The sequence below is a fragment of the Sciurus vulgaris genome (assembly GCF_902686455.1).
Source record: "Sciurus vulgaris genome assembly, chromosome: 17".
Taxonomy (NCBI): Eukaryota; Metazoa; Chordata; class Mammalia; order Rodentia; family Sciuridae; genus Sciurus; species Sciurus vulgaris.
Window position 1 is genome coordinate 57,196,923 of NC_136478.1, and position 19,717 is coordinate 57,216,639.

The 19,717-nt window shown below is 55.2% G+C and overlaps 1 protein-coding gene across 3 annotated transcripts; it reads right to left on the reverse strand.

The window, feature by feature from the left end:
- Window positions 1-8,753: 8,753 nt before the first annotated feature.
- MEIS3 (Meis homeobox 3) lies at window positions 8,754-19,326 on the reverse strand. Of its 3 annotated transcripts, none has more exons than XM_079119856.1 (13): window positions 18,867-19,326; window positions 17,047-17,228; window positions 16,739-16,898; window positions 16,596-16,646; window positions 15,910-15,960; window positions 15,617-15,715; window positions 12,581-12,692; window positions 12,249-12,397; window positions 11,409-11,485; window positions 11,153-11,211; window positions 10,966-11,049; window positions 10,599-10,665; window positions 8,754-9,204 (listed from the first exon to the last, which is right to left on the reverse strand). In XM_079119856.1, the coding sequence occupies exons 1-12, from the start codon at window positions 18,876-18,878 to the stop codon at window positions 10,616-10,618; spliced, it is 1,086 nt and encodes a 361-aa protein (XP_078975982.1). In that variant the 5' UTR covers window positions 18,879-19,326; the 3' UTR covers window positions 8,754-9,204; window positions 10,599-10,615. The 3 variants fall into 3 exon arrangements, with proteins under 3 accessions (XP_078975982.1, XP_078975981.1, XP_078975983.1); XM_079119855.1 differs by having other exon boundaries at window positions 15,617-15,766; window positions 18,867-19,325; XM_079119857.1 differs by lacking the exon at window positions 15,910-15,960 and having other exon boundaries at window positions 15,617-15,766.
- Between the last annotated feature and the right edge of the window lie 391 nt (window positions 19,327-19,717).

Below are 19,717 nucleotides of genomic sequence, written 5' to 3' on the forward strand. Positions count from 1 at the left end.
GAAGTCTGTTCTGGGACTGAGTCCAAAAAAACCTACTGGAGAAGACTGGAAACTTAATTCCCAGAGATGGTCTTCGGGGTATCTGTCTGATGCGGGGTGCCCAGGGGTTACCACCTTTGCCTGTACCAGAAGTTTTGGTTGCCCATTAAATGCCTGGGGAGACATGCAGGGGAGATCCAGCATGCCTTGCTCAACCAGGAGGATAGGTTCCAAGAAGTGCATCATCAGGAGATGGGGGCATTGTGTGGACATCACAGAGTACGCTCACACCAGCTAAGCCAGGTGTGTGGTTACCAGGCTATGTGACATTATGTGTACGTGGCTGGCCTTGATGGAAAAGTTGTGTAGTCTGTAGTGATGTTCTTTCCAGACAGGGCGTACCTTTGACATTCTCACAATCCTGCATGAAATAAGCCTCGTCGAGACTTCATTTCCACCATCACCAGTTGGGCCAATATTTTTAATTTTTGTCATTTTGTTTTTGTTTTTGTTTTGCAGTGCTGGGGATCAAACCCAGGGCCTTGTGCATGCTAGGCAGGTGCTCTACTCCTGACCTACATCCTTACCCCTTATTTTAGCCATTTTAATGATATTTATGGAGGTTCTAATTGCAGTTTCATGATAACTGATGTTGAGTATCTTGACATAGGCTTATTAACTACTTGTTTTATCTATTTTGGTGGATAACTTCAGTATTTTCTCTCTTATAAAAAGGTCATTTGTCTTTGAATTGAAAGCATTCTCTACATATTCCGGAGAGAAGACCTTTCTCAGATTTGTCCATTATGAATATTTTCTCCAAATCTACACTTGCATTTTTATTTTCTTGACTGTCTTTTGCGGTGCAGAAATGTTTAATTTTGAGAAATTCAGCCAATCATTTTCTTTCTTATTATTTGTACATTGTATGTGCTACCTGAGAAATCTACCCTCAAGGTCCTGTTTCCTTCTAGAAATTTTATATTTTTAGATAATACCTTTTTTTTTAAAAAAAAAAGACCTATTTCCAGTTAGTTTTTGTAAGTGATGTGAGTCAAAGGTCAGTATTCATTTTTCTGTATATGAATGTCCGATGGTTACAGCACTATTTTTGAAAAGACAATCCATTCCCCACAGAATTAATTTGACAACTTCAGTGAAAATCAATGGACTCTATCCAATTTGGGTTCATTAACACATTGATCTGCTTATTGAAGGTCATGCCTGTTACAAATTGCCTTGATTACTGTAGTATGATAGTAAGTCTTAAATCATGTGGGGTAAATCTTCCAAATTCCTTCCTCAACAAAAAAGTTTTGGTTATTGTAGGTCCAATACATTTGCACACACATTTCATTCATTCATTTGTTTATTCATTCATTCATTCACGGTGCTGGGAACTGAAAACCCAGGGCCTCATGCAAGGCAAGTGCACTAGACTGAGTTAGCCCCCCAACCCACATGCACATGCATTTTTGGGTCAGTGTGTCAATTTCTACAAAAGGCTTCTGGAATTTAAACTGGAATTATCTTATATCTATAGTTATTTAGGGTGAATTGACATTTCAACAACATTAAATCTTCCAATCCATGAATATGGTATATCTCTCCCTACAACTTTTTAAAAAGGTTTTAAATTTCTCCCACCAATGTTTCATAGTTTTTGGTGTACAGATTTTGCACAACCATAGTGCAAGCCCAACAGATGACAGTGTGGGGACCCTGAGACTGATCACTGCTAAATCAGTAAGAGAGCCAGGAGTAGACAGGGAGAGCATTATTGTCCTCATTTTGCACATCTCTTTCCTCACCTGAGAAATGAATACAACAGTTCCTGCCTCCCAAAGTTGTGAGAGTGGAATGCATTAGTCCCCAAGTTTAGAATATTGTTTGCACACACGGGTTGAGTATCCTTCATCTGAAATATTTATAACCAGAAGAGTTTCAGATTAAACACTTTTTTTTTGGACTTAGGAATGGTTGCATATACATAAGGAAATATTTTGGGGATGGACCCAAATCTGAGAATAAAATTCGTTTATGTTTCACATACACCTCATATAACCTGGAGCTAACTGTGTGTGTGTGTGTGTGTGTGTGTGTGTGTGTGTGTGTGTGTGTATACTGGGATTGAACTCAGGACTTGGTGCATAAGAGGCAACTGCCCTACCACTGAGCAGCATCCCCAGCCTTTAAGATAATTTCATGGAATATTTTCAGTCTGCCTGTGTGTTGACTGCACCATGTCCCATGAGGTCAAGGGTAGAGTTTTCCTCTTGTGGCCCCATATTGGTGCTCAAAATTTTTTCAAGTTTGGAGCATTTTGGTTTTGGGATTTTCAGGTTAGCACGCTCAACCTATATTAGATCTCAGCAGACATAAGCTACAATTACCACTGGCGCAATAGGAAAAGCAATCAAGCTGTCAGTCCCCTTAGAGATAAATAAGGCTACTTCCTGAGTCAGAAATCCAGATGTAGATACGAACTTTTCTTCTCCCTCACCTGCTGCATCCAATCAACCCCTAAGTCCCATCTTTTTTCACTCTTTTCGCCCATCCATCATTTTGTTTGCAGACTGCCATTCCACCACTGGAACAACACCTGACAATCACCACTCAATGCACCTTTGGTTGTCTTCAACTTTGGCAGAAATGACATCCTTGTCCCTACACCCCTGGGACACATGAAAGAGGACATGTCCTCACCTCCCTCTCTCTCCTCACCCCTCCCCTGCCAGGTCTTAGATGGACCCTTTCAGGGACACGATTCAACCCATAACACCTCCTTCTAATCCACCTGAGGACAAAGCACAAATCTGATTCTGTCCCTTTTCTGCTTAATGTTCTTCCAGGACAATAGGATATTATTCAGCAATTAAAAGAAATGAAGCCTGGACACAATTATAGTGTGAGTGATGCTGGGAAGCAGAACACTGAGGAGAGAAGCCAGACACAGGCCACAGAGCGTGTGATTCCACATTTGTGACTTGTCAGAAGAGGCAAGTCCATAGGGACAGAAAGTCGATTAGTGGCTGCCAGGGCAGAGGTCTGGGGTACAAGGGTTTTTGGGTGTTAAAACATTTTAAAATTGGTAGTGGTGATGGATGCATAGCTTAGTGAATATACTAAAAGCCATTGAAGCTGGGCACCGTGGCTCAGGAGGCTGAGGCAGGAGGATTGCCTCAACAACTTAGGGAGACCCTGTCTCAAAATTAAAAATAAAAATGGCTGGGGATGTGGCCCAGAGGTCGAATGCCCCTGGGTTCAAGCCCTGGAACCAAAAAAAAAAAAAAAAAAAAAAAAAAACCTTTGAATTACATACTTTAAATTGGTGAGTTTTATCTTATTAAAACTTACCCCCAAACTCATGGCTCCCCAGACCCCCCTGGAGGGAGCCAGACTCATTGCTTGCTCCCTCTCCAGCCACACCCTCAGGGCCTGCGCACCTTCGGTTCCCTCACCTAACCTGCATCTCCCCTTCAGCCCACCTCATCATCCTCTGGGAAGTCGACCCTGACCCCCAGTCTGTCCACTCCATGTGGACTTTGCTCAGCCTCCCGATGGTGGCCCTGAGTTCCTGGAATTCTGAGGCATGGAGCTGGCACCCCAGAGTCATGGGCACCTGACTCACAAGAGGACTCAAAACCGCACACACAGGGACACTGCCAAGGACACACCCGAGGTGGCCTCAGTGGTGGTTCCGTACGGGCACACGTCCCAGACCTCAGCCTTCGAGCATCAGCCTGGCCCCCACAGCATCATCCTCTGTTGCTGGCACAACCAGACACCACGGTGGGGACTCTGGCAGTTGCCAAGTATGTCTGTTCCACCGAGGGGTCCTGAACTGGGGAAATGGCCACAGGATGGGCGTGGGGACTGTTATGGCTTGGGTGCGAGGTCCCCCAAGAGCTCAGAGAAGTGATGGGGCGTTGAGAACCTGAGCCCAGTGGGTGAACTCATCTCCTGACGGGACTGAGTGGTAGCTGACGGCGGGCAGCTGTGGCTGGAGGAGGTGGGTCACTGGGGACGAGCCCCGGGGGTATATGTGTCTATATGGCCAGTGGACTCCCTCTCCGCTTTCTGATCACCGCCTGAGCTGCTTCCCTCCGCCAGCCTCTTCCACCGTGAGGAATGGAGCCTGCTGTCTGTGGACGGAGACCTCTGAAACCGTGAGCCCCTAAATAAACTCTCCCTCCTCTAAAACTGTCCTTGACAGGTCTGTCAGTCACAGCAGCGAAAAATCTGACTAAAACAGGGACCCATGGAGCCCACTGTGGGACACGCCAGAGGTTCGACCCGTGGATCCTGGATGAGCCCTGCTGACTGGAGGGCCAGCGTGACGTCCCAGCCTCCCGGAGCCAGTGCCTAGCAGACCCCAGAAGGTCTGATTATTTCCGTGTCCGCAGTGCTTAGTCACCTTGGTTGCGGCCCACAGGTTCCTTCGGGGAAGGTGGGAGAAAGACCAGCAATATAAACTTCTGTAGTGACCAGGGCTCTTCTTCCAGGAACCTGGCCGCCTTCTTCCAAGGGGTTCTGGGCCTGTGAATGGCTCATGGCAGGGAACTGGGGGAGGGACCGGAGCTCTGTTTTAGGACTTCAGTCAAGACGTCCGCCCACTTGACCTGGAACCCTGCTTATGTAGTCACCCGTTGCTTGGCGATGGGGACAGCCTGAGAAATGTGTTGGTAGGGTATTTCACTGTTGTGCGAGGTGTGCTTACACAACCAGATGGTACAGCAATGCTAGGTGACAGTCTGATGGGACCACTGTCACCTGTGTGCCCTGATGACCCTGCCATCCTTCTGCAGCACTGGCCACCCAGACCACCTAAGCCTGCCCGACCGCCCTTCTGAGAACAACCTGAGTGCCCGCCGATGCCATGGTTCTGGGTGAGTCAGACTACCTGCCTCTGCTGCCCATCACGGTGACATGCCCATCTTGCCCTTGGCCATGAAGTGTCACCACTGGGCCCCTGTTCCCCGGGATTCTGCCTTCCTGAGTACGGCGATCTCAGTGATGCCACGGGCTTGTGGAGGGCAACTCCCAGTGGCCATGGCTCTCTGGGCAGCCAGCAGGACTCCCAGAACCAGCCCTGGACCATGCAAGATGGCTCTCGTGCCCTCACCCGTGCCCTCCATGATCACGGACACACCCACACAGTGTCACACACAGAGGACACATAGGAAGTGGCCCCCAAGGACACGAACAGTCCCAACCACACACAGGTGATCCTGAGCCTTGTAGGCACAGAGGCCAACTCAGAGAGACACGACCTGTGCCCAGGCTTGGTGTGACTGATACAGCCATGGACAGTCCTTCCCCAGTCTCTCTTTCACACGCACACAGCCCAGGTTCAGGAAGGGGCTCAGCTGCACACACATCCTGGAGACTGCAGCTCCAACGACCCCTCTGCACAGCTGCGTGCTCCCCGGCTGACACACCACGACCTCTGACCCCGAACCCTGCCCTCTCCATCCCAACTGCAGCCCGGGCCCGGGTCACCTCCCAGACTGGGGACTCTTCCTGCTAGGCCATGCCCACCCACTATGTGAAGGGGTCAGCAGCTGGTGCCTCCCCACAGGAAGTGGAAGGTATTTTAGTTACAATTCACCTCCACCCAATTTCCTGTCTCCTTAATGGCACATGCAATTGGATTAATTGAAGAGGATTAAGTGGGAGGCACTTCCAGTCACCAGGGGAAGGGGGCATCTGCCCGTCCCCAGCTTGCCTGTGTTCCAGTCTCCCCTCTGCCAGCCACTGAGTCCCTTCCCCTGTGCCAGGCAGGGGTCGTATGGGTGCGACTTTCTCTCTTGAAGAGACCTCTCTCCCAAAACCCTTCGACCTACTGCCTTCAAAGGTGGGGGTGTTGGAAGTCCTTTCTGCTGTGCATCCCTTGTCCATTCCACTATGGTCCTGGGGAGTTTGGGGAGAAATAAACAGTTATCACAGTGACAAAACAACATCATGCCCACAAAATAGTTCATGTTAGACTTTTAGAAAATCATAGGATCTTAAGCTGGTGCAGTGGTGCACACCTGTAATGCTAGTGAGTCAGGAGGCTGAGGCAGGAGGATGGCAAGTTGGAGGTCAGACTGGGCGATTTAGCAAAACCCTGTCTCAAAATAAAATAAAAAGGGCTGGGATGTAGCTCAGTGTTAGAGTGCCCCTGGGTTCAATCCCAGCACTGAAATGATAGGATCTTAGAGAATTCTGTTATTAAAATGTGATGCTATTATCAGGGTAGTTGGAGCATAAGCCCAGGGTCAGGCCTCTTGGGTTCAAATGGGCTCTACATGCCCCAGCAGTGTGACCTTGGGTGACCAACTTCACCCCTCTGGGCTTCAGTTTCCTTGCCTGAGAGGGGCAACCTGGTGGCACCCCCTCCTGGGCCTGTCCTGGGCTTAGCAGGCTGGTAGGCATAGGGCTCCTGCAGCCCAGCATGTGCCTACTAAGGGTCAACAAATCCAGAGTGGCAGCCCACAGTCCCATCCGGACACTGCTCTGCTTTATAACACCATTGTCACCTTTTAAGAGACTAAATCATGCACAGTGGGTTCTGCACCCATGGACTGCACCAACTGCAGATGGGAGATGTTTGAGAAATAGTAATTGTGTTTGTCCTGAGCATGTAGACTTTTTCTTGTCATTGTCCCCTAAACAACGCAGCAGTACAACTACTTACCCAGCACTTGCGTTATTTTAGGCCTCATGAGGCACATGGAGTGATCTAAAGTGTAGGGGAGAATGTGCTGGGCACAGTGGCCATGGCTGTGGTCCCAGTGGCTCGGGAGACTCAGGCAGGAGTTCAAAGCCAGCCTCAGCGAGGCCCTGAGCAACTCAACCAGACCCTGTCTCTATTTAAAAAATATAAAAGGGCTGAGGATGTGGTTTCGTGGTTAAGTGCCCCTGGGTTCAATCTCCAGTACCAAAACAAAACAAAACTATTGAGAGAATGCGCTTCAGTCATCTGCAGATTCTACCCCATTTTATACAAGGAACTTGAGGTTCCAGGATTTTGGTTCCCTGAGGGGGTCTGGAACCAGTCCCCTACGTACACTGAGGGCTATGTTTTTTTGTTTTTTAGTTGTCAGTCTCACAACTGGGTGTCAGCTCCTGAGCCCAGGCATGTTGTCTGACTTGTCCACTGGTGTCACAGGCTGGGGACAGACCGGGACTGGTCCTCAGGAGATGCTTTTTGTAAGTGAATGGAGAGGAGACCTTCTGAGTGGATGAGTGTCTGGACACCCCTAGAGGGTTAGTCTCCCAGGGAGGTGGAGCTGGGCCCAGGGCCTCAGGGTCCCTGTGTGCCCCTCAGGGACTCTGAGCTGCAGCTTCTTGAAGGACAACTGTGTGAATGGTGTTTCTGCACATGAGCAAGTGAGTGTCTGCTGGCCACACCTGGATGTTTCCAGGGGCGGTTTTTGCATGAGCACATCTGGGAACTTTGCCTGGGTCACTGGTGAGGCCACACGCTTAGCTGTGTCAGCCTCCGTCAACATCCTGTGGGCGGTCCTCCCGACTGTGAGCACAAGTGTGTGAGGGGTCCAAGGACAGAGCTGAGGAAGAGGCAGGGGCCCTGAGTGACCCCAAGTGAGGTGAGGCCGTCAAGAGGGAGACAGCTCACCTGGGACTCTGAGATGAGGGAGGCTGGGGACAGAGAGACAGAGACTGGAAAAGATGGAGCGGAGAAAGATGAAGGAGAGCAAGGACCCCTAGAGAGGAGTGTACGCCACGCTGAGCCTTCTCGGTATCTTGCTGAGCAGGTAGAGGGTGGGTGAGCTCAGAGCCCTGTGGATGGTCAGCCCAGGTTTTGAGCCTCAGTATTGAGCCAGGACCTCACACATGCTAGGCAAGCGCTCTGTCACATCTCTAGCACCCACCTCTGCTGTGGACCGAGTGCTTACCACACGCCAGGCCCCAGCCTAAGCACATTCTCTGCTATGTTTTCATTAATCACACAACAATCCTGTGAGGCAGACTCTCTACTGCCCCCATCTTCCAGATGTGGAGACTGAGGCCCACAGAGGGAAAGCCACTTGCTCAAGGTGCCACAGCAAATACATTCCAGAGGGAAGATCTGAACCCCCATCCATCCACCAGTTTGCACTGTTCTTGAGCACCTGGCAAGGACAGATTGCTCAGGGCCAGCCTGCTCATCAGGACGAGGACGCGAGCCCCAGTGTGAAAGACCGATGCGATAGTGGCCATAATTCTTTACTCCTCCTGTGTCCACATCTCTTGTGATGTGACCCTGCAGCACCCTGCCACACCTGGGAAGAGGTGAAGTCTGTTTCTCCTCCCTTGGTTCTGGGTTGACTGGCCTTGAAATTTCAAAGTGACTAAGAGAATGCAGTTTACATAATGACAGTCTAAGTCTGGGGCCCCCTGGAGCTGGGTTACGCCTCTGTGCGAACAAACCAGCCTCCTGTTTGACTAGAGCCATTTGGTCCTTCACTCCTGTCACCCCTGTGGCCAGCCAGTCAGTACCCAGAGTGGGGCCCCTACTGGTCCCCACTGACAGTAGATGTGCAAGTGGGCCCTTTAAAGCCACCAGAAGTTCTGTCCATGCCTCGTATAAAATACCAGGCCACCACATAATGAGCAGGAAGTTTCAGGGCAGTTTGCTACACAGCAGGAGCTAGCCGAGGTACCCAGGCACCCAAGCAGAGAGCGGGTGAAGACCACCAGTTATTGTTATATTATCAGATTCCTGAACCGCAAAGTTCTGAGGGTTTGAAATCCTAAAAGAGACACAAGAACTCTAGTTGGTGGCTTTGTTTTTAAGTCTTTATCTTTAAAAAAAAAAGTAGAAGATATCAGAGAAGGGAGGTGGGGGAGGGAGAAGGGGGGATGGAGTGGGAGGATGGAGGAGTCTCTCCAAAACGTCGGATCCAGGTGACCCTCCTTCTCCAATGGCCCCAGCCCACTCCCAGTCCCTTCTCTGTCCTGGAGGTGGGGCCCTGGCCACCATCTTCTGCAGACCATGCCCAGGTTCTCAGCTCAGGTCCCAGGGAGAGGTGAAGGCAGAAGTGGGTACAGGGCCTAGAGGTCTTGTCTTTGTCCTTGAGAGACCCTCAAGTGGATGCTCAGGTCCCCCATGTCCCGGTGGGGCCCCAGGGAGGTAGGCATTTAGTGGAGGGCCTTTTGGAGCTGGAGTCCTGAAGCCAGAGGGCCTGGCAGGGACCAAACGGGCACAGGCTGGCGGTCACGTCTGGAGGCTGGGGTCTGGAGAGGCAAGGAAAGGCCACGCTGGGAGGTGTGGGGGCTGGGTCACACAGCCCCTCTGTGCACCCGCCCCGAGGTGAGGGAGATGCAGGCAGAGGGACAGAGGAATGAGGTGGGACAGAAGGGGACTGCAGAGCAGGGATTGTGGGAGATGGAGAGGGAGGAGTGGGGACAAAGGGGAGGAACATGGAGAGAGTCGGGTGAGGACTGGGAGCAACGGCAAGTCACAGAGACAGAGAGGACAGGGTGAGGAAAGGGCCTGGGGGAGTTGGGGACGCGGGACAAGACCCCCCATCACTACAGCTGGGAGAGGTCACTTGACACTCAGAACAGGCCACTTCTGTCCCATGCAGAGCTGAGCCCCCACAACCTACTTTATCCATCCATCCAACCCACCCATCGCTCCTTCCCAGGCTCAGGCCCCAGGGCCCCCTTGGCCCCACTCCCGGGCCTCCAGGCCTCACCCGCCTGCTTGCGACCTACGTCCCACCTCAGCGGCCTGAGACCTCTCAGGCTGGAACTTCACAGCCATGGTCCCCTCTGTCAGATCCTCCCCTCCTGCCATCTCCAGAGCTGTCTCCTACAGGTGGCCCTCTGTGAATGCTCTGATCGGGGTCACAGGCCCCTCCCTGAGCCCCACCTCCAGGCCTGGGTGGATGGCCTCTCTGGGCTCCTCCCATTCCCAAGCCTCCACATCAAGGGGCACCCATCCTGGGTCATCACTGTCGGGGGATAGGCCTGTCTCCCCACTGGATTGTGAGCCCTGGAGGGCAGGGCTGTGCTTTCATGGCCACTGTTATGTCCCCAGCACCTCCCAGCACAGGGCTGGGCACTGAGGGGCTCAGGGCATGTGTTCTGGATGGTTGGATACTAAAGTAAGGAGTTTGACTCTGTCCAAAGGACACCAGGGAGCCACAGAGACTCGAGGTTTTATCTGCTTTAGACACCAAAGCTGCCTCCATACCCTGGGCCTTTGCACATGCTGGTCTGCTTTTCTGAGCAGTGCAGGTTTGGTGGGTGGTGGGTGAATGAATGGATAAAAGGGTGAGTATAGCATGGGTGGGTCTTGTGGAGGTTGCTGGGTGGATGGGGAGGTGGGGAGGCGGGTGGAGTGGGTGTGTGAGTGTGCTGGTTAGGTGGCTCTCCAGTGGGCAGGGAGTGGAGAGGTGAGGGGTGGGGCGTAGAAGATTGACAGATGGATGACAGACGCTGGAGGGAGTGGATGGGTGGATGGGTGGGCAGGTGCGTTGACTGAGGAATCATCTTTCCATCAAGCCTGGAGAACCTGCAGTCCAGGGACCCAGGCAGACTCTGCTGTGGATGAGCCCACTACTGGAGTTGGGAGTTTTGAGACCACACAGAGGTTTGAGAGTTGTGTAACCCCAGACACTCACACTCCTGGATTCAGCCTCTATAGATAATGCCACTCTCCTTCCAAGTTCAGACTCATCCCCACTGAGCCTGGAAGACCAAAGAGGAAAGTTAGTGGGTGTCCTCACTCATGATGCCCCTCTGTCCCTCCCACTTCTTCCTTCATCCCTGGCTGCTCTACCAAAATAGACATAGTCATGTTTTAAGAGGGTGCTGGCCCTTTAAGAAAAAGTGTCTCCTTCCAGTGTGTGGGTTGAGGTTGGAAGAAACAAGCTTTCCAGGAAAAGGTGGGACCAGGAGATCCTGTGTCCTCTGCTCCCCTTATACAAACTAGCCATTGCCTCACTGAACTGAGCAGAGGGGGAGCCGGGTGAGGGGGTGGGGCCTTACCCGGTGGCCTGACAGTCACATGTGGCTGAGTCTCCGTGTAGCCCGCCATAGGCTGGCCCTCTGGGCTGAAGGCTGCACCTTGCCCTATGAAGGGGTCGGGGTGGGGTGTAGGCTGAGCCCCAGAGGCCCCATCCGCCTTTGACACCACTAAGAACTGCAGGTTCTCCCTCCCCGCCTCCCCTGGTACCTGTGCGGTTGGATTGATCAATCATGGGTTGCACGATGCGTCTCCGGGCGTTAATGAACCTGGGAATCGGCCGTGGACACGGAAGGGCATGTAAAGAGGGGGCAGGACAGAGGCGAGAGGAGCAGGGAAAGCTCCAGGAGGAGAGGGCGGGTAGGGCAGGAGCAGAGGCTGCCGGGGCTGGGCCTCCTTCAGCACCGCGGACAGCGCAGCCTCCCACCCTGCGCTGGCCCACGGCCGCCCACCCTCCCGTACTCACCAGTTGTTGACCTGCAGGATGGTGAGCCCCGTGTCCTGTGCTAGCTGTTTCTTCTGCTCCTCTGAGGGGTACGGGTGCTGCAGCCACAGGCAAGAGTCACTCTGCCTGCCCAGGTGCCATCTGGTCCCCCAAGGCCTGGCCTGGCCTGCCGGGTCAGGGGATGGCTGGCACAGGTTGGGCAGGAGCAGAGGCGGGAGAGCCAAGCTTCCACAATAACCCAGGGCCGGGCCTTTCCAGCAATTCGAGGCTAGCTGACCAACTGGCTTTAGGGAGGGCCTGCTCCACCGTGAAGGGAGGAGGCAACCCAGCCGCCTCTCCCTACCCTGTTCCTACCCCACCCCACCCCCGCGTGTGTGGCCCTGGCCTGTGACTCCCTACATTGTGACTCAGTCCCTCCTGCCTCTGAGTTTCTACTTTTCTGTCCCTGTCCTTCTGTTCCTCAGCCTCTCCCTGACTCTGTTTTTTTGCCTGTCTCCATGAGGAAATGTGACAGGTGGCTAAGGCCAGACTGTCTGTGTCTCCACCCACTTCTGGGCTGTGTGACCTACAGCAAGCCCCCTAACCTTTCTGGGTCTCAGTTTGCACGTCTGTACAGCCAAGGCAGTAACAGGCCCTTCTCCCGGGGCGAGTCTGGATGGCCGGGGTGACTGAGGATGGGCGATGGGCTCCCATCACACGGCAGAGCCGAGAACGGCTCCTGTCCTCCCCATTTCCAGGAGTCCTCCTGATGTCTCCCTCCCCTGCTAGCCTCGTCTCCAGGTTCCTCGGGGGCTCCGTCTAGGCACCAGCCACCTGCGTCTCCCCCCACGCCCACCCTGCCCTTGGCAGCAGGGCTCTCACCGAGAGGTGCTGGAACAACCAGGCCCTCATGATGTTGGTCGCCACCTTGGGGAAGATCCCTCTTTTCTTATTCCGCCGCCGCTCCTGGTCCAGCTCCTCATCCTCTCCCCCAGAGCTGGGAGAGGCCACACTGGTGTCCAGCCCATCTCCTGACGGGGCACAGGCATGCCCCATCAGTGAGCAGGGAGGAGTAGGGGGCCCAAGGACCCCAGAACCCTTGCTCTAGACACCAGACCTCAGTTGTCTGTGCCCCTCTGAAAGTCCTCCTTGCAGTCTAAATTCGATCCTCAGACCAACCCCCACGCTTCTTCTCTGCCTCCCAAGTTTCTCACCTTGGTCGCTGGAGTTGTCCCCACTCTGGGAGGCCAGGCCCCCACTGGATGGACCCGGAGTCCCCAGCTGTACAGACCCACTGTCGTCATGGTCTCTGATCCATGTGTTATTCTAGAAAACATGAGTTGGGAGTCAATGCCAAGACTTGGGGCACCAAACAGCACAGGGGACATGTGCTCTGGGGCTGGAACTCCTAGGGGTGAAGCTTGTTTCTGCCTCTTTCCTTTCCTGGCTGTGTGATCTTGGGCAAGTCACATCACCTCTCTGTGCCTCAGTTTCCTCCACTGGAAAATAGAGAACAGTAACAGTTCTCACGTCAATGTGTGTTCAGTGAGCTAACCTATGTAATGGCACATAGCCATCACCCAGGAAATATGAGCTGATACAGGTCTACAGCACTGTGTCTAGAACCCTTGGGATGAGGGGCAATTCAGAGTTCAGAACTTCTCACTTTAAACAGGAAATCAGCACATACACGGTGTATTTCCTTAATCACCCCAGCAGGGTCTGGGCCATAACCTCATCATCAAACTCATTAACATTTCTGTAGCAGAATGGATGGATATTTAACTAAGTGGAATAAATAAAGGCTATAAATAGCCTCCCATTAGTTCAGGTCAGATTTCTGCTGCCAAATGAGTTTGCACTGGACTTATGAAGTGGGGAGCCCAAACTTTGAGATTTCAGATATTTTAGGGTGTCAAAATTGCAGAGCAGGGATTTGGGGACTGTTTTCTTTTTTCTTCCTTGATTTTTTCCCAAGCAGTGGGGACTGAATCCTGGGCCTTCCAAATGCTAGGCATGAGCTCCACTGCTGAGCATTTTTCTATTTTGACACAGGGTCTCCCTAAGTCTCTGAGGCTATTCTCCTGTGATCCTCCTAACTCAGCCTCTTAAGTAGCTGGGATTATAGGTGTGAGCCACTGTGTCTGCCGGGGGCTGTATTTTCTTTACTCAAACTCTGACACACTTTGAGATACTTGATCATGTGTTGGATTTACCCTGTGCCCCAGCTGTGACTCAGGGGCCAACCCACCTGTAGCCACTGTGTCAGGATTTCTTTAGTCATTTTGTTTAAGACTGGGTTGATTTCTGCCAGGGGGCTGCAGATTTGCTGTGTCTTTCAACCAAAGGTCTCAGCAACATTTTGCTCCTCTCTCTAGCCCTGGAAACCACTGCCTCCCCTATCCTTCAGACTTGAGGGTGGAAAGAGCTGCCAAACTTGGGGTACTCACCTCCGCTCAAGCCCACCAATGGTGTACATAGCCCCTCCCACACCACCCAGTGTGGATGTGCCATGTGCTTCCCACTGGGACTCAGAGGGGTTTTCCCTAGACTCCATAGGTCTGTGTGGAATTGTGCAACTGGTTGTGTTTTAAGATGAGTTGTGTTCAATTTCAGAATCACTCAGGTCCCAGAGCTTGTGATCATGTCCGTGGCTGTTACCTGCAGCTCTTATGGTTCCAGATCTGACCCGTGTTGCCCATAAGTATATCCAAGCCGAAGACCTTGAAGCCGTCCTGAGCCACAGGCCCATAAGTGCACATGCCCTGTTTGAATGTGCATGTGTACCTGAGGCCCCTGAGAGCCTGGTTCTCCCCAGAGAGGGTGTGGTGTGGCGTGTGGCAGCACTGGTTGTTGTGTGCGCCTGTGCTTTGCCTGTGTGGCTGTGTCTGACTTGGCTGATCATAGGTTCTGTTCTTCTTTTTCCTTTTCTTTCAGTGCTGGGAAAGGAACCCGGGACTTTGCGCATGCTAGGCAAGCGCTCTAGAGCGAATCTCCAACCCCAGACTTTTGTTACTTTGGTTGGAGACAGGGTCTTGCTAAGTTGTCCAGGCTGGCCTTGAACTTGCGATCCTCCTGCCTCGGCCTCTCGAGTTCCTGGTACTGCAGATGCAGCTGGGATCACAGGTGTGTACCATCAAGCCCAGTGAGACTGTGTGTGTGATTGCTGTGATTTCTGCACAAGTGGACACACACCTCCCTGGGTGGGTGTGGCTGCGGCTGACTGCCACAGGAGTATCTGAGGCTCTGAAGTCTGAATAGGAGCCCCAGAGGAGCTGAACCCGATCATCATCCCCCAGGGCTTCTCCCTGGTGTGTGTGTATTATGGGGTCGGGGACGACTGGTCCTTGAGGCTCTTCTGAGGCTGCTGTGAACCCCAGGCCCCAAGTTGTGCTGTGTACCAGCATGTGACTACATGTTGTGCTGTGTCATTGCTGGGCATGCTAGTGATGTTGACCCCTGTGTGGTCCTCAAAGTTTCACTGTTCTCTGTCCGCAGTGTAGCAGGTCGGGCCCCACAAAGCTGTTAGGTGGTCCATGAAACTGTGCCAGACTGAATCCGAGCCAGTGCCACTTCAGCTTGTTGTTTCGCTGGGTCCGACTGTGCAGCTGTATCCAAGTCGCGGGGTAGGGGAGGGGGTTATTTTCAAAGCCCGGTGGATGGATCTGGGGTCATGCAGCTGTGGAGCGCTGTGGCGAGTGTGCGCTTACGTGCAGCAGCAGGACTGGTTGGAGTTGTGTGTGCGCATGTGCGGGCACCGTGGTTAGTCGCAATCCGCTCGTGGCTGGATCTGAGGCTGGATCTTACTCTGTTTGGCTCTAGGTCCATCCGGCAGGCCGTGTGACCCAGTGTGTGCGCGTGCTGCGTACGCTCGCTCTAGAATGGCTGTGCTGAATCAGCCCGAGGATCCATGCTGCTGTGTGGCTGGGGGTGTTTCAGGACTTGGTTACACAGCGGTCTGTAGAGTGGGAGTGACGGTACCTGTTTGGGTAGCTGTGTGTGAATCTGTGTGGGTACAGCTGAGCCAATAGGTGGTGTCCGCAGCTGTTGAGGTGTGTGCGCGCGTGCGCACCTCTCTGTGGTCCAGCTGTTTCCGCGTCTGTACATTTGCTGTGTAGATGGCATGTGACCTAGTGCAAAGCTGCCCCACCAACATCCCACATCTGAGGTGTGGCGTGGCGTGCCCTCCCACTGTGTTTAGGTCTGGCCCTGGTTGCTGGGTGATACCTGGCACCCCGTCCTGGGCCTACCTGGTCTGGAAGGCTGGGGCAGGAGGCTGGATAGTCCTCGAGATCCTCCCTGCAGCCGCCATCTCGATCCTCGATGACCAGGTCGATGGGCATCTTTCCCTTGAGGCAGGTGATGTAGCGGTGACAGAAGTTGTCGCACAGGTCGTGGACCTGGGGGGGCACCGGGGTACTGGGGGCGCCACCCGGGGGCCAGGACTGGGGTGCACAGGGGTGGGGGCAGCATTGTGCTTCAACTCCAGAGGGGCAGAAACTGGTGGGCGCAAGCCGGGGCGAGGCAGGTGCGAAGCACTCACCTTCTCCAGCTCCAGCAGGTGGAACCGGAGCACCTGAATGGCCTGGATCATCTGAAGATGGGCAGAAGGTAGGGTGGGGCCGGGGGAGCAGGAAGAAAGAAAGGAAGACAAACAGAAAGAGTGAAAGAGAATGATCAAGACAGTGATAGCAAGAGAGACGGAGGCAACAGGGATGGAGAGGAATGGAGCAGAGAGGAGACCAGGGTTAAGGAGGGAGTCGAGTGGAGATGCAGAGAGAGAAGCAGCCTCCATCACAAGAGGGAGTGAGAGGCAGGCACCGAGCCATGCCCTTTGCCCTTGGCTTTCCCACCCTTCACTGGCAAACCACATTTCCCAGAGCCCTTTGCCAAAGGGTTTGGCCAATAGGAAGCCCTGACTGGAGCTCAGGGAGTTCCTCCCTTCTCCTTCTTCCCTCTCCCTCTCCTCCTGTCCTCTCCCCTTCTTTACCCACCAGGACATGAGGCACAGAGAGCTGGCACCACTTGCCCTGACTTACAGAGCTGGGATCTGAACCCAGGCCACCAGTCTGTTCTCAAACTCCAGGTCTACACTGCTGCAAACGGCTGACACTGATCATGGTTTCAGAACACAGCCAGTGGTCACTTCTCTGCCCCTCCTCAACCAAGCCAAGGCATAGGAGGGCAGGAGAGGAGAGCTCCACTGGGGGGGGCCAGGGGAGGGCTCACCAGGTTGTCCAGCTCTGGGTTGGAGGAGAAGAGAGGCCTCTCGGAGCGGATCTGGAGGGAAAAGAGAGGCCATAAGGGACATCCTTCCTCCCTTCTGCCCAGCCCTGCTGGCCTCCAGGTGCTCCCTGTATGGGGCTGCCCACCTGTTTGGCAAAGGCAGCAATGTCCTCATTGAAGGAATCAGAGGAGCAGACGTCGTTGCTGGGGGGTGTGCCCAGCCCAGGGCTGGCCCCGTCTCGGGGCGAGCATGTGGCCAGCTCACATTTCTCAAAGACCAAGGCCAGCAGTGGGAAGAGCGGGTGTCTGGGGGAGGCAGGAAAACACAGTCCATGAGAGGAGGTATGGAGTAACCAGAAGGGAGTAGGGACCCAGAAAGAAAGTGACATGCAAAAGGACCAGACCAGAGAGACAACAGCGAAAGATGCAGACAAGCCAGGACCCTCCCACTCACCCATAGATCTCATCCTTCTCCCTCTTCAGGCCATCGCTGTCCAAGCCTGGGGGTGGGGGCGGGGGAGGCCGGTGGGGGCCGTAGGGCCCAGGGGCCCGGGGTGCTGAGGGCACTGCCTCAGAGAAGCCAGCCAGGGCTGCTGTCCCGTCCACGATGCCTGGGTAGTGGGGCAGCTCATCGTACTGGGGAAGTTGAGAGGGAGCCCCAGGAAGAGTCAGAGACCCCAAGACTCAGCTGCCCAGACAAAGAGCCTCCCTACCCTAGGGCCCAGATGTGCTCCCAGATGTCCCCAAGTGTCCTCTGCTCCCTTAACCCTCCAGTGTTCTGTGGAGCTGTGTGGGTGAAACTGAAAGCCCTGTCCTAGGGCTTCCCCTTGTGTCCTGGACTGTGAAAAGTGTCCCGTCAGGGATCCCTGGCATGTGGCAGGAGGACCCGGAGGAAGAGCTGGAGCAGCAGGGGTGGGGGTCCTGGGTGGTCTGGCAGGTGACTGCCAGGAGAGGGAAGAGGGCAGAGAGAGTCAGAGACACAGAGAGATGACAGGGAGAGGGGCTGCCGGAAGGGGAGGGGGGAGAGAGAAGCTCTGGCAGGACACCTCCAGTAAAAACAGGGCACCATGTATACATAGCATGTATGCCCCGCGCAGCCTTCTGCCACTTCCATTTCATTTCAGTTGTCAAATATGCACGTCTGAATGTGTCAAGTACTTGTCACAGCCCACCCCACCACGTGGCGCATACACACAACCCACGTGCCCTCTTGTGTGTCAGTCACACCCAACGCCCCCCAGATACACTTTGGTGCACATCCTCTATAACCAGCAGGCTTAGAGTACCATCCCCCAAATTACCCTAGAGGCCCCTACACATGCACAGCCGGACACCAGGCACAGGAACCAGGCACAGGAACGAATGAATGGGTAACACATGAGTGAGGTGGCACAAGACAGCCCCAGCCACCCACAAACACACTTCTACAAACAGCCCCCAAAGAGTCCAGAGCATCCAGAGGCCATTTCTGAGTTCCATCATCAGGGAACCAAGCGCCTCCCGCCGCCTGGGAAGTCAAGGGACCTTTCTATCACCAGGTCAAGCCCTGTCCTTGGCCATGAAGACACAGGCTCCAAGATGCAGAAGGACCGGCAAGGGCGGAGCACAGGAGTGTTCCTGCTCTGGCTCCGCCTCCCACCCTGGACACCCTTAGCGGCCCAGGCTCTGCGTCTCTCTTCCCTCTTGCTCTTTGGTTTCTTCTTCAAACTTCTCCAGAGCCCTGAAGTTGAATCCAACTGCTCCTGCTGTTCATCACCCCTCTATGAAGTGGGTACTCACCTCCTGCCATGTTCCCGACTCCCACCCTCCCAAAGCCGGTGCTCACCTCCTCTCCTGTCTCCTCTCTCTCGCGTCCCCAAGACCAAAAAAGAGAATCCCTTGTCCAGCAGCCTGGAGAGCCCCACCTCTCCCAGCACTGTCCCCACCCCTACCCTGGGAGTAGGGGACTCAAACAAAAGTAGACGGGGCGGGGAGGAGAGGGGCGAGCAGAAAAGGAAGAGGATGGGGTGGGGGTTAGGGAAAAGGGCCTGAGATAGAGAAGACCCAGGAGCAGAAAGGGGACGCCGAGGGTCAGGGAGGTGGGGGATGCAGAGGCAAAAGAGGGGGCACAGAGAGACACGGAGAGGGAGAGACCCCGGGGCTGAGAGGGTGAGGTAGAGAAGCGGGTGGAGAGGGCGAGATGGGCCCACGGGGCTGGAGCCCCAGAGACGGGACTGCTGGGCTGGAGACGCGAAGAGCGGCTGGGGCGCGGGGGGTCCCTGTCCCCGTTCCTACCCTCCGGGCCATGGGCTGATGCCAGCAGCCGCTCCAGGGTCCTTCCAGAGCCTGGCGGGTGGGGAGGGCGCAGCCCGGGGCGGCAGCCCCCCGGGGACGGCAGGAGGTGGGTGCCGGGCCCCCCACCCGCCGCCGTCAGCGGCAGGCGCCGGGCGGGGCGGCGGCGCGGAGCATGGACCCGGCCCGCCCCCGCGGGGTCACAGCCGGGGGCTCATCGCGGGGGCAGCCGCGGCGAGGGTCGCCCGAGGCCCCCGCCCCGGGGCCCGTGGCCGCGCGGTGCCGGCGCGAGGACGCGGCCCAGCGGAGCGGCCCGCGGCCGGGGCGGCGGCGGGGGCGGCTCCCAGCGGCGGGTCCGGCGGCGGCGGCGGCCGGCGCGGTGCCGGCGCTCGCTCCCCTCTCCCGCTCCCCGCGCCCGCTCCCCGCTCCGGGTCTCTCCCTCTCTGTGGTCACATCCGGAAGTTCCACAGCGGAGATGCTTAACCCACTGTCCGCCGGCGGCTGGGGCGCGGGCGGGGCGGGGCGGGGCGGGCGCCGGAGCCCCCTCCCCTCCCCTCCCCTCCCCTCCCCCTCCGCGCTCCCCGCCCCGCCCCGCCCCCGCCGCCTCGCAGCCGCTGTCCCCGCGGCCTTTGTATCCGAGGCCCCGGGGTCGGGGTCTGGTCCGCCGGGTCCCACCCTCCTGCACCGCTCCCGGCGCCGCCCTCCCGCCTCGGCCGCCCGGGTCTCCGACGGGCTTTCTCCCTCCGCTCCTCTTGCCACCCTTCCTTCCCCTCGCTGGGACTCCCGGGCTGTGACTCTGCGCGGTGCCAACTGAGACCGAGTCAGAGAGATCGGGAGGCAGGAAGGCACCAAAC